At 39.6% G+C, this 12,469-nt stretch overlaps 1 protein-coding gene across 13 annotated transcripts in view; it reads right to left on the reverse strand.

The window, feature by feature from the left end:
• Window positions 1–12,469, reverse strand: part of ZGRF1 (zinc finger GRF-type containing 1) — a 99,770-nt gene that overhangs the window by 71,351 nt on the left and 15,950 nt on the right. For 11 of the 13 annotated variants that reach the window (XM_065545341.1, XM_005555715.4, XM_045392782.2 and 8 more), the window contains exons 2-3: window positions 8,793–8,883; window positions 7,549–7,629 (exon numbers count right to left, since the gene is read on the reverse strand). In XM_065545341.1, coding sequence (XP_065401413.1) covers window positions 7,549–7,629; window positions 8,793–8,813 — 102 coding nt within the window. In that variant the 5' untranslated portion in view covers window positions 8,814–8,883. Of the gene's footprint in view, window positions 1–7,548; window positions 7,630–8,792; window positions 8,884–12,469 lie in introns of those variants that run through there. The other 2 variants (XM_045392781.3, XM_045392780.2) reach the window with 2 other exon arrangements.

Raw genomic sequence — 12,469 nt, forward strand, 5'->3', positions numbered from 1 at the left:
TTAAAAAAAAAAAAAAAAATTGGGAAGAAAATATAATTGAAACACATTAAAGGGGACAAACAGGAGACAAGATCATTTCAAGAGATTATTGCAATGGGATGGTATACAGGATAAAGGAGATGATTAGCACTTAAAATAAGGTATTGGCATTCAGAAGGATAATTGTTTACGAGGTATAATGAATAAAACTTGTTAAATGTGAGGGTTAAGGGGGGAAAAAAGGATGCTAAGGTTATTACCATTTTCTAGCTTTCCCCTTATGTCTCTAGCCCTTTTTCATAGCAATTTTTCCACTAGCCCCTTTAATACTGGTGTTTCCATCACTTTGGAAAACAGTCTGGCAATTACTTGAAAGATTAAACAAAATTCCCACATGACCCAGCAATTCCACTCCTAGGTATATACCCAAGAGAAATAAAAACATATGTCTATACAAAAACCTGCACATTAATGCTCATAGCAGCATTATGCATAATAGCCAAAAAGTTGAAGTAACCCAAAAGTATATCAACTGCATTATGAATGGATAAATAAAACATGACGTATTGGGCTCGGTACACAGCTCGTGATGTAATCCCAGCTACTCCAGGTACTCTGCAGGCTGAGATGCAAGGATTACCTGAGACCAGAAGTTCAAGATCAATCCAGGGAACAAAGCAAGACTCTATCTCCAAAAATTTTTTTTTATTTGCCAGACACGGTGGTGTAAGACTAAGTAGTCCCAACTACTTTGGAGGCTAAGGCAGAGGGATTGTTTGAGCCTAAAGTGAACTATGATTGCACCACTGCAATCCAGCCTGGGCGACAGAGCAAGACCCTGTCTATTGAAAAAAAGAAAATCATGCCAGGTGCGGTGACTCACGCCTATAATCCCAGCACTTTGGGAGGCTGAGATGGGCAGATCACCTGAAGTTGGGAGTTCGAGACCAGCCTGACCAACATGGAGAAACCCCGTCTCTACTAAAAATACAAACTTAGTTGGCCTTCGTGGCACATGCCTGTAATCCCAGCTACTCAGGAGGCTGAGGCAGGAGAATCGCTTGAACCAGGGAGGCGGATGTTATGGTGAGCTGAGATCACGCCATTGCACTCCAGCCTGGGCAACAAGAGCGAAACTCCGTCTCAAAAAAAAAAAATTATATGGCAATAAAAAATAAAATACATATGAAGATACATGCTTCAACATGGAAGAATCTTGAAAATATTATGCTAAATAAGACTCACTCACAAAATACTACTTATTACACAATTTCATTCATGCATAAATGTCCAGAATAGGTAAATCTATAGAGACAGTAAGTAGATTTGTGTTTGGGTAGGGCTGGGGGCTGGGTACTGAGTAGTAGCTGCCAATGAGTATGAGATTTCTTTTGGTGGTGACAAAAATATGCCAAATTTAAATTGTGCTGATGGTTGCAAAACTGTGAAAATACTAAAAATCACTGAATGGGTGAATCGAAGTGTGTGAAGTGTGAATTATATCTCAATAAAGCTGTTAAAAAAAATTGGTATTCTTGTCCCTCTATTCTTTTAATTTGATACACCCTCCCTGAGCACTATCATCCATATAAATCAGATCATGTTATGCTCCTGCTCAAGTCATTCCCACGTCTCTGCAGCTCCCTAAGAATAACAAAAGTTCTTTCCATAGCCAGTGAGGCTTATATAATCCCCTTTATCTCCATTCTCGCCCTTGCTCACTCCGTTCCAACCACACTAATGTCCTTGTTATTGCCTTTCACTAGACATACATATTCATTTAATTTAGCGGTCTCTCTCCTCCGTGTTATTTCCATGAAGTCAGGGATTTATCTGTTTTGTTCTCTGCTGTATTTGTTAGAACAGTGTGTAACTCACTCGGATGCTCAAAAAATATTTGTTGAATAAATGAATACACTCTAATAGTTTCAAATACCATCTAAAAGCCAAGGACTTCCAATCTATACTAGTAGTCAGGAACTCCTTGCTGAGGTCTAGATCTCTACAGCTAATTACGTGAGTGTTTCTATGATACTTCAAATTTATTTATTTATTTTATTTTATTTATTTTTTCTTTTTTTGAGACTGAGTCTCACTCTATCACCCAGGCTAGAGTGCAGTGGCATGATCTCAGCTCACTGCAACCTCCACCTCCCGGATTCAAACGATTCTCGGGCCTCAACCTCTCGAGTAGCTGGAATTACAGGCACCCGCCACCATGCCTGGCTAATTTTTACATTTTTAGTAGAGACAGGGTTTTACCACATTAATCAGGCTGGTCTGGTCTCAAACTCCTGACCTCAAGTGATCTGCCCATCTTGGCCTCCCAAAGTACTAGGATCACAGGCATGAGCCACCGTACCCAGCCTCAAATTTGTTATATTCAATATGGAACTAAAAATCTTGATTGTTCCCATTAACTCATTTTTCTTTTTGAAATATTTCATCTTGCGAAATAAATACACAAACCTAAAAGTCATTCTGGATCCTCCTCTCACCTTCTATATCCAAGATTTAAGAGGCTATATTTTCATAATTTATCTATAATCATTCTTTTTCTCCATCGTCATTGCTAATGTCTGCTTGGTAAGACCTCCATTACTTTTTGTCTAGATTATTCTACAGCCTCTCTATAAGTCTCTGAAACCCAATCTGACTTTTACCCTACACAACTTTTACACTGCTGCCAAACCAATCTTTCTAAAATACAAACATAGCCGGGCATGGTGGCTCACATCTGTAATCCCAGCACTTTAAGAGGCCAAGGCGGGTGGAACATCTGAGGTCAGGAGTTTGAGACCAACCTGGCCAACATGGTGAAACCCGTCTCTACCAAAAATACAAAAATTAGCCGGGTGTTGTGGCACATGCTTGTAATCCCAGCTACTCAGGAGGCTGAGGCCCAAGAATCACTTGTGCCCAGGAGGCAGAGGCTGTAGTGAGCCGAGATCGTGCCACTGCACTCCAGCCTGGGTGACGGAGCAAGACTTTGTCTCAAAAAAATAAAATAAAATAAAATACAAATATGGTATGTCACTCTTGTTCTCATAATTCTTCATTAGCTCCTAGGGCTGAGCACACAAAGTTCTTCATGATATGGTTCCTGTCTACCTCTTTAGCTTTATACTGCATCATTTCCCAATATGGGGCCTTCATTTCAGCTAGATTTAAATGCTTATAGTTCCCCACGTTTCGTATCATTTCATACATTCAGGTTGTTGGGACTAGGACACAATATTCAGCTCCCTTCCCCTTAACTTAGCAATTTTGTTTACAAAACAGAACAAAAAATATATACATATATGCTTCATCTAGAAAGACTTCCCTGAACCAGAGACAGATCTAAATGTCTCTACTTTGTAATCTCATAGAATCCTAAACAAACATATTATAATCCTTATGCCCTTAGTCAAAAATTAGATAAAAGTCCCTTGAAGACAAGAACTATAATAACAAACTACCATTCATTGTGTGCTTAGGATGTGGCAGGTACTTTATTAAGGTCTTTACATGTTTCTTATTTTAATCCTTAAGACAACTTTATGAAGCATCATTTTCCCCATTTTACAAAGAAAGAACAGAGGCACTGAGAGTACTTCCCCAAAATTATACATCTAATAAGCGAAGGGCCAGAATTGAAACTGAGGTCTACTTGACATTTGATGCTAACTGCTCTTCTACTCTGCATCCACCTATCTTACTTGGCTTTTCCCACTGTTCAACAGCGATATGTTGGTAGGTTGATGACTTATTCAGTGGAAGTTGAATAACTTTGACAGAATTTAGATAGAGAAAAGGCATAACCAGCAAGAGAAGAATATAAGCAACAGCCTGCATTTAAGAATGAGGGCGTTATATCGGAAACAGTGAGATAATTAACTTGCCTAGAACACAGAAACTTTCAGGGACTAACTTGAATTTACCTTGTTTTCCTATAACCTACTTGTGTGAGATATATAATGGGCACTCAACAAATGTATGCTATAGTTGAAGATAAAGTTGGATAGTAGCACTAGCATGACCATAATAATTTGGAACCAGAAGACAACACAAAGGATATGCAGAATCCAATCAGATGGTTTTTAAATATCTACAAGATTTTAAAGACACTAGATCTAAAGAAAAAGGCAGAATATAAAAGAAAAAGTTATATAGAATAGCATCAGACACTGAATGAACTAGTTTACATATTTAAAAAACATATGGATATGCACAGACCTGAATATTCATCTATTTAAATTAGAAGAATTAATCACATGACTTGAACATAGCGATAGCAACCATGAGACCACCACCTTCAAAGAGCATAGACTTGGAGATCCTGTTGTTACTACAATTAAACACAGGGTTCGACATGTCCCTTGGTGATGGTGTTCAAGTTATCCTGATTATCTATAGCCTTGGGTCTCAAATCTCACTCTAAAATCTTACTGGCAGCCTCAGTTTGTTGATATGATAACTCCAATTTACTTGGGTAACAACATGTTTTTTACTCAATGTGAAAGTACCTTGTAACTCCTGAAACATTTAGAACTGGATATAGACAAAATGAAGTAATTCAAACCAAAAATATCAATACTTTTGAATTATAGTCATGAATAGATTTTAGTTATTGGCCAATCTGACATTAGGTAATCTGATATTTCAAATATTTGAGCCAGGCGCGGTGGCTTATGCTCGTAATCCCTTTGGGAGGCCAAGATGGCTTGAGCTCAGGAGTTTGAGACCAGCCTGGCCAACATGGTAAAACCCTGTCTCTACAAAAAATGTAAAAATTGCCAGGTGAGGTGGTGTGTGCTTGTGGTTCCAGCTACTTGGAATGCTGAGGTGGGAGGATCGCTTAACCCTAGGAGGTGGAGGTTACAGAGAGCAGAGATTGCACCACTGCACTCCAGCCTGAGTGACAGAGTTAGACTCTGTCTCAAAAGACAGACAAACAAACAAAAAAACTAATAAAATATTTGTGTTATTTTTAATTTTAAAAAGCTACTTTTGCCAGGCACAGTGGCTCACACCTGTAATACCAGCATTTTAGGAGGCCGAGGTGGGAGGATCACTTGATGTCAGGAGTTCGAGACCAGCCTGGCCAACATGGTAAAACCCCATCTCTACTAAAAACACAAAAATTAGCTAGGCATGGTGGTGGGTGTTTGTAATCCCAGCTACTCAGGAGGCTGAAGCAGGATAATCACTTGAACCTTGGATGCAGAGGTTGTAGTGAGCCAAGACTGTGCCACTGCACTCCAGCCTGGGCAACAGAGCAAGACTCTGTCTAAAAAAAGAAAAAAAAAAAACCACTTAGTTTTTTCAACTTAAGTTGCTTGAACATTAAGTGAAAACCCTACTGAAAGTAACTGTTAAACTCAACTAGGTTTACAAATTTAATAGGATTACATAAATTGAACTTGAAGACTTAAGCAAAATTACTTTTTTAATTTACTGGTTTTTTTTTTTTTTTTTTTTTTTTTTTTGAGACGGAGTCTTGCTCTGTAGCCCGGGCTGGAGTGCAGTGGCCGGATCTCAGCTCACTGCAAGCTCCGCCTCCCGGGTTTGCGCCATTCTCCTGCCTCAGCCTCCCGAGTAGCTGGGACTACAGGCGCCCGCCACCTCGCCCGGCTAGTTTTTTTTTGTATTTTTTAGTAGAGACGGGGTTTCACCGTGTTAGCCAGGATGGTCTCGATCTCCTGACCTCGTGATCCGCCCGTCTCGGCCTCCCAAAGTGCTGGGATTACAGGCTTGAGCCACCGCGCCCGGCAATTTACTGTTTTAACAAATTAAATATTAAGAAATAGTAGGGCCAGGCGCAGTGGCTCACACCTGTAATCCCAGCACTTCGGGAGGCCAAGGCGGGCAGATCACCTGACCTCAGCAGTTCAAGACAGCCAGACCAACATGGAGAAACCCCGTCTCCACTAAAAATACAAAAGTAGCCAGGCATGGTGGCGCATGCCTGTAATCCCTGCTACTTGGGAGGCTAAGGCAGGAGAATCACTTGAACCTGGGAGGTGGAGGTTACGGTGAGCCAAGATTGCACCACTGGACTCCAGTCTGGGCAACAAGAGTAAAACTCAGTCTCAAAAACAAAACAAAACAAAAAAAAGAAATAGTAGATAGCCTTTTCTCTACTAAAAAGTTTGCCTCAGTGATAACCTCACAATGACAGATAAGTAAAATAAGAACAGAATATGGTTATATTTAATTGCTAGACTGAGAAGTAGGGGCTTCATTCAGGAGGCCACAGATTGTCAATGTGTCCTATGTAAAATTAGTGACTCAACTGTAATAAGGTTCTTTTTTAAAATTGGTAATATTTGGATCACCTGAGGTCAGGAGTTCGAGACCAGCCTGACCAACATGGCGAAACTCCGTTTCTACTAAAAATACAAAAGACTAGCCGGGTGTGGTAGTGGCACCCGTAGTCCCAGCTACTTAGGAGGCTGACGCAGAGCTGCTTGAATGTGGGAGGCGGAGGCTGCAGTGAGCTGAGATCTTGCCACTGCACTCCAACCTGGGCAACAGAGTCAGACTCTGGTTCAAAAAAAAAAAAAAAAAAAGACACAGTAGAATGGAGAATGGTTAGGACATGGGCTCTGGGGACAAAAAGCCTAGGTTCATATGTGGCTCCTCCACCTTCCAGCTTTGACCCTTGGCAAGCTACTCCATCTCTCTGCACCTCAGTTTCATCTTCGGTAACACAAAGATTAAAAGAGTACCTAACTAGTAGGAGAGTTACGTAGATTAAGTAAGTTGATACTTTTAAAGCATTATGCCTAGTATATAACAAGCAGTTTATAACTTTTGTAAAATTTTTTTATTTACTTTTATTTTTTATGTAGAGCCAGAGTCTTGCTTTGCTGCCCAGGCTGGTCTTGAACTCCAGGTTTCAAGCAATCTTCCTGCCTCAGCTTCCCAAGGTGGTGGGATTACAGGTGTGAGCCATGATGCCTGGCCTTATCATTTATGTTAGGAGCATTCCAATTCCACTCTTGGAGTTATTTTGAAAATACACAAAAAATTATTATTAACAATAGTCACTCAGCCGGGCACAGTGGCTCACGCCTGTAATCCCAGCCTTTTGGGAGGCTGAGGCAGGCAGATCACCTGAGGTCAGGAGTTTGAGACCAGCCTGGGCAACATGGTGAAATCCCGTCTCTAATAAAAATACAAAAAAATTAGTCAGGTGTGGTGGCAGGTGCCTGCAGTCCCAGCTACTTGGGAGGCTGAGGCAGGAGAATCGTTTGAACCCGGGAGGCGGAGTTTGCAGTGAGCCAAGATCGTGCCACTGCACTCCAGCCTGGACGACAGAGCGTGACTCTGCCTCAAAAAAATAATAATAACAACAGTCACTGTACTGTGCTACTGGATAACAGATCTTATGCATTCTATTAATGAACATTTTTAGAACGCACAAATGAACCACTGTGATATGGAGATCATTTGAAAATCTGTTTTCACATCATTTCAATGTATGGATATATTTGACATTTTATCACGTACAATTTTTAAAATATTCAATCAAAAATCGAGAACCTCGCTCTTGCACCCTGTAGTCAACTGCCTTGTACTCACTTTGTTTCCAAAGGGAGTGATCTTCAGAATTCCATCTTGCCACACTTTTGACTTCTTCATCTTTTGATGAGTATATAGAACCTTATTTCCAAAAATACAAAAGAAATGGTTTCCATTTATATATATTCAATGTTATATATTTTATATATCCTTCCTACATACAAAATATATTTAAGGCACCTTTCATCAAAAAAAGGCACATACACCCATATCAATTTTTTAAATTTTAAAAACAAAAACACAGATAGCATGACAATAACATTAAACATTAATTAAATGAAATAAAAAGGGAAGGAAGGGAGAGAGAGAAGGAGAAGGGGGGAATAAGGGAAGAAATGGCAGGGGAAGGAAGAAAGGACAGGAAAAATACAAGGAAGAAACAAAAAAGATAAATGAGCACTGAAAGTAATTTGAGCTCTCCAGTCATCAGTGGGAAGGGAAAAAAATTATTGGATTACACAGTACTAATAATCTGTGCAGTTCTCAAAGTTTGGTCCAGAGACTCCTGGAGGTCTCCAAGACCTTTACAAGTATCTGTGAAGTCAAAACTATTTTCATAATGCTGTCTTTTCATCCTCACTCCTTCAGGGGTGCAGAATGAAGTTTCCCAGGATTATGTATATGCAATATTGTAAGATTCAGTTGCAACCTGAATGTAGAAGAAACAAACATGAGAATCCAGTTGTCTTCCGTTAAGCCAAATCATAAATACTTTTTACATTTCTGCTTTAACTTCTAGTATGAAAAACATCAATAGACATAAGACCCCCATATACACAAGTTACTTGGGGTCAATAATTTTCTAGAGTGTTAGAGTCCCGAGATCAAACAGTGTGAGAACCGCTGATCTATACAGAAGAGGAATGCCAGTTCTTCAAGAGAAAGAAATTGTTTCCCGGTCTCACACTTCCAAAGAATATGTTACAAAGGACTTTGTCTAATACTTGATCTTAGCCAAAAGGCTGAAAAGTGATGATTTTGTGTAACAAGTATGAATAGTAGGTAACAGATAGGGTTACCAGATAAAAACTGTGCAATATTTGGGATCCTAATGTTAAAAAAGGTATGCATTGTTTATTTGAAATTCAAATTTAACTGAGTAGCCTGTTTTTTGTTTTTTTTGTTTTGTTTTTGCTAAACCTGGCAACACAGCAATATGTTTGTGAAACGCCTTCAAAAGAAAGAAGGAAGAAAGGGAGAGAGGAAAGGAATTTCACCAAATTGTGAAAAATGGTAAAACTTACAATAAATTCTTGGCTTTCCATTATTTCTTCTTAAGTTATAAACCAGCTGGGTCCAGAAAATAGGAAGTACTTATTCAACTATTTATACCACCTAAAATTAAAAATGACATAAAATTTCCACCCTGATTTCTTCAAAATAACAAATAAAATTTTTCTCAATAAACTCCCGACCACAGGCAAGAATCACAGTTCCAAGACTACCTAACTACCAAGGGAAACAGAGGTGTAATAAAATTATCTATCACTGAGGACACAGTAAAAGTGATACCATGCTGTGAAACAAGAATTTTTTCACAAGTAAAGAAAAAACTAACTAAAATATATAAACTAATTTGTAGTCTGCAAACATTTTTCCAGATACATAATATGTATCAGAAAACACGAATTTGTCCTCCACATGTTTGGTTTCCTATAGCACAAATTCAATTTTTAAAGTTTTCTGAAGTGCTATGGCCACCACAAGATGGCCCCCTTGTGTTTTAAATTTTTCCTTTCAACTCTTAGCATCAATATACCACAGACTCTAGGACCAATTATATAGTACCTCTGCAAGGAAAAATCTTTCCAACACTGTTGCAACAGTTACTGTAGTTATGTTATGCTATTGGAGAAAACTGTTTTTGTGGGCAAATTTGAAAATCTAAAATCACTGATGGTGATCAGTGAAGAAGTAAATAGAAATGCCCAAGAAACATACTTTCTTTTTTTTTCCCTGAAGTGGTTCTAAAGATGTGACCCCTGGACCAACAGTATTATCTGGGAACTAGTAAGAAATGACCGATTAAGTCAGAAAGTCTGGGGTTGGGGGCCCAGCAGTCTGTCTTTTAAGAAGCCCTCCAAGTGATGCTGATGGACACTCAAGTTTGAGAATACAGACCTAAAAGACCTAGAAGCTGTAATTTGTGATCTGAGTTCAGTTCCTCTTTTAGACATATAAAATATGCCACTTACATATTATTTATAAGTTACATATACTTATTCAGTACTTACTATGTGCCAGATATTATGCTAGGCTAAAATATTTAAATGGAAACTCTACCCTCCATCTCAAAGAATTTCAGTATGGCGGGGTGATAAACAGTAAATTTAATAAAATATGGCAGGAATAAGCACAGGCTGGTCACCCAGCTTGGTGTGGATCATCAAACAAGGCTTCTTCAAGGAAGTAAAGCCTAAGCTGTAAGTTGAAATAACCATTAGTCAAGGGAAGGCCAGTGAAGGTCTTTCCAAACAAGAATTGGTATGTCTGATGAGGGAACTCTAGTACAATTACCGGGTGAAGTGCAGGCCGGGCACGTTGGCTCACACCTGTAATCCCAGCACTCCAGGAAGCCGAGAGAGGCGGATCACCTGAGGTCAGGAGTTCAAGACGAGCCTGGCCAACATGGTGAAACCCCCGTCTCTACTAAAAATAGAAAATTAGCCGGGCGTGGTGGTGCGCGCCTAAAATCCCAGCTACTTGGGAGGCTGAGGCAGGAGAATCACTTGAACCCGGGAGGTGGAGGCTGCAGTGAGCCGAGATCATGCCACTGCACTCCAGCCTGGGCAACAAGAGCAAAGATCTGTCTCAAAAAATAATAATAATAAATGGGAGGGGGCAGTGAAGTACAAGAAAGTGAGTGGCATCCTCCCTCGACTAATCAAGGTCATCTGGAGAAAGGATAGGTAAGGGGTATGCAAATGAGATATGCATACTTGCTTCATGACACAGGTCACAGGACAGAAACCAAACCTACAGAAGGACTGCCTTTCAGAAATATAACACCTGGCCAGGCATGGTGGCTCAGGCCTGTAATCTCAGCACTTTGGGAGGCCCTGGCGGGTGGACCATGACATCAGGAGCTCGAGACCAGCCTGGCCAACATGGTGAAACCCCGTCTCTACTAAAAATACAAAAATTAGCTGGGCATGGTGGCATGCGCCTGTAGTCCCAACTACTCAGGAGGCTGAGGCAGGAGAATTGCTTGAACCCGAGAGGCGGAGGTTGCTGTGAGCAGAGATCGCTCCACTGCACTCCAGCCTGGATGACAGAGTGAGACTCCATCTCAAAAAAAAAAAAAAAAAGAAATATAACTCTCACATCTTATCTCCCTCCCCTCCAGCGCACATAAACTGCTGATGCCTAATAATGCCAAGAAGATAAAAGAGAGATCCAGAAAACCACTCCTGGGCTGGATATGCTGTGTACATAGATGAGAATACATGGTACAGACACAGTGCTGGGCATGTGGCAGTCATTAATATCAGATCTGTTTAATAGCTACCATGTATTCAGTGCTACCATATGCTAGAGACTGTTAAATGCTTTATTTGGAGGTTTCGCTTTTGTTTGCTTTTTAACTTTTCTTTTTCTTTGATAGAGACAGGGTTTCTCTCTGTCACCTAGGCTGGAGTGCAGTGTTGCAATCATAGCTCACCGCAGCCTCAAACTCCTGGGCTCAAGCAATCCTCCCAGCCTCCCAAAGTGCTATATTATAAACTACATTATATACATTATATGATGTTAATTATATACATTATAATTATTATGTAATTATATAATATATAAATATATTACTGTTATATAATATGTAATTAATTATTGTGTGTAATCATATATATTATATAACTATTTATTGATTACATACTATGTATCAAGCAGGAATTGGACGAGACACTTTACATATAGTATTTATCAGTCTCATAATCCTGAAGAATAAGTATTACAATTTACATATTAGGAACCCAATATTTACTAATTTAGGATTACTTATATGCTATTTCGCAATTGCAAGATAAATTCTCTATTATTTTCCTAAATTGAGATATTACTTCTGGAAAGGTATAGTTTAAAAAGAACTTGGAAGATGGAAACTCTTAAAGGATGGTTAAATTCGATTACAGGAGAAAACCTCAAAAAAAAAGCTAACTGGATCTTTTAAAATCTACAAGAGCTCTAATACTTCTTCACTGAAAGTCAACACCCTTTCTTTTTTTTTTTTTTTTTTGAGACGGAGTCTGGCTCTGTCGCCCGGGCTAGAGTGCAGTGGCCGGATCTCAGCTCACTGCAAGCTCCGCCCCCCGGGTTTACGCCATTCTCCTGCCTCAGCCTCCCGAGTAGCTAGGACTACAGGCGCCCGCCGCCTCGCCCGGCTAGTTTTTTTTTTTTTTTTTTTTGTATTTTTTAGTAGAGACGGGGTTTCACCGTGTTCGCCAGGATGGTCTCGATCTCCTGACCTAGTGATCCGCCCGTCTTGGCCTCCCAAAGTGCTGGGATTACAGGCTTGAGCCACCGCGCCCGGCCACCCTTTCTTAACTTAGCATTAATCAGAAAAAATTATTTAAGATAACAGCATCATATATTTAAGTGAGATGCAAAGATAAAGAGTTTTTTCCAAGTGTTCATCTGTCCACGTCTACCAGCCAATTCACCTGCTGACCGACTTCTAACAGGTGAAAGATTAATCTCCAAAGAAGTTTTTAAAGATCCCAAATGTTCTGTGATAATTATATACATACATACATCTACAGATATACGTACATACACACACATATATATACCTTGTGCTACGATATGTACAGATACAATACATATACATAAAACTCGGTGTTCTCAGTAAAGTATGAGCCATTTTTCATTTAATTACAAGATGTTTTTCCTTTTGTTTTTAGACAAGGAGGATTTTTTGAACCTAACC

This window comes from Macaca fascicularis, chromosome 5 (genome assembly GCF_037993035.2).
Source record: "Macaca fascicularis isolate 582-1 chromosome 5, T2T-MFA8v1.1".
In the NCBI taxonomy this organism is placed as follows: Eukaryota; Metazoa; Chordata; class Mammalia; order Primates; family Cercopithecidae; genus Macaca; species Macaca fascicularis.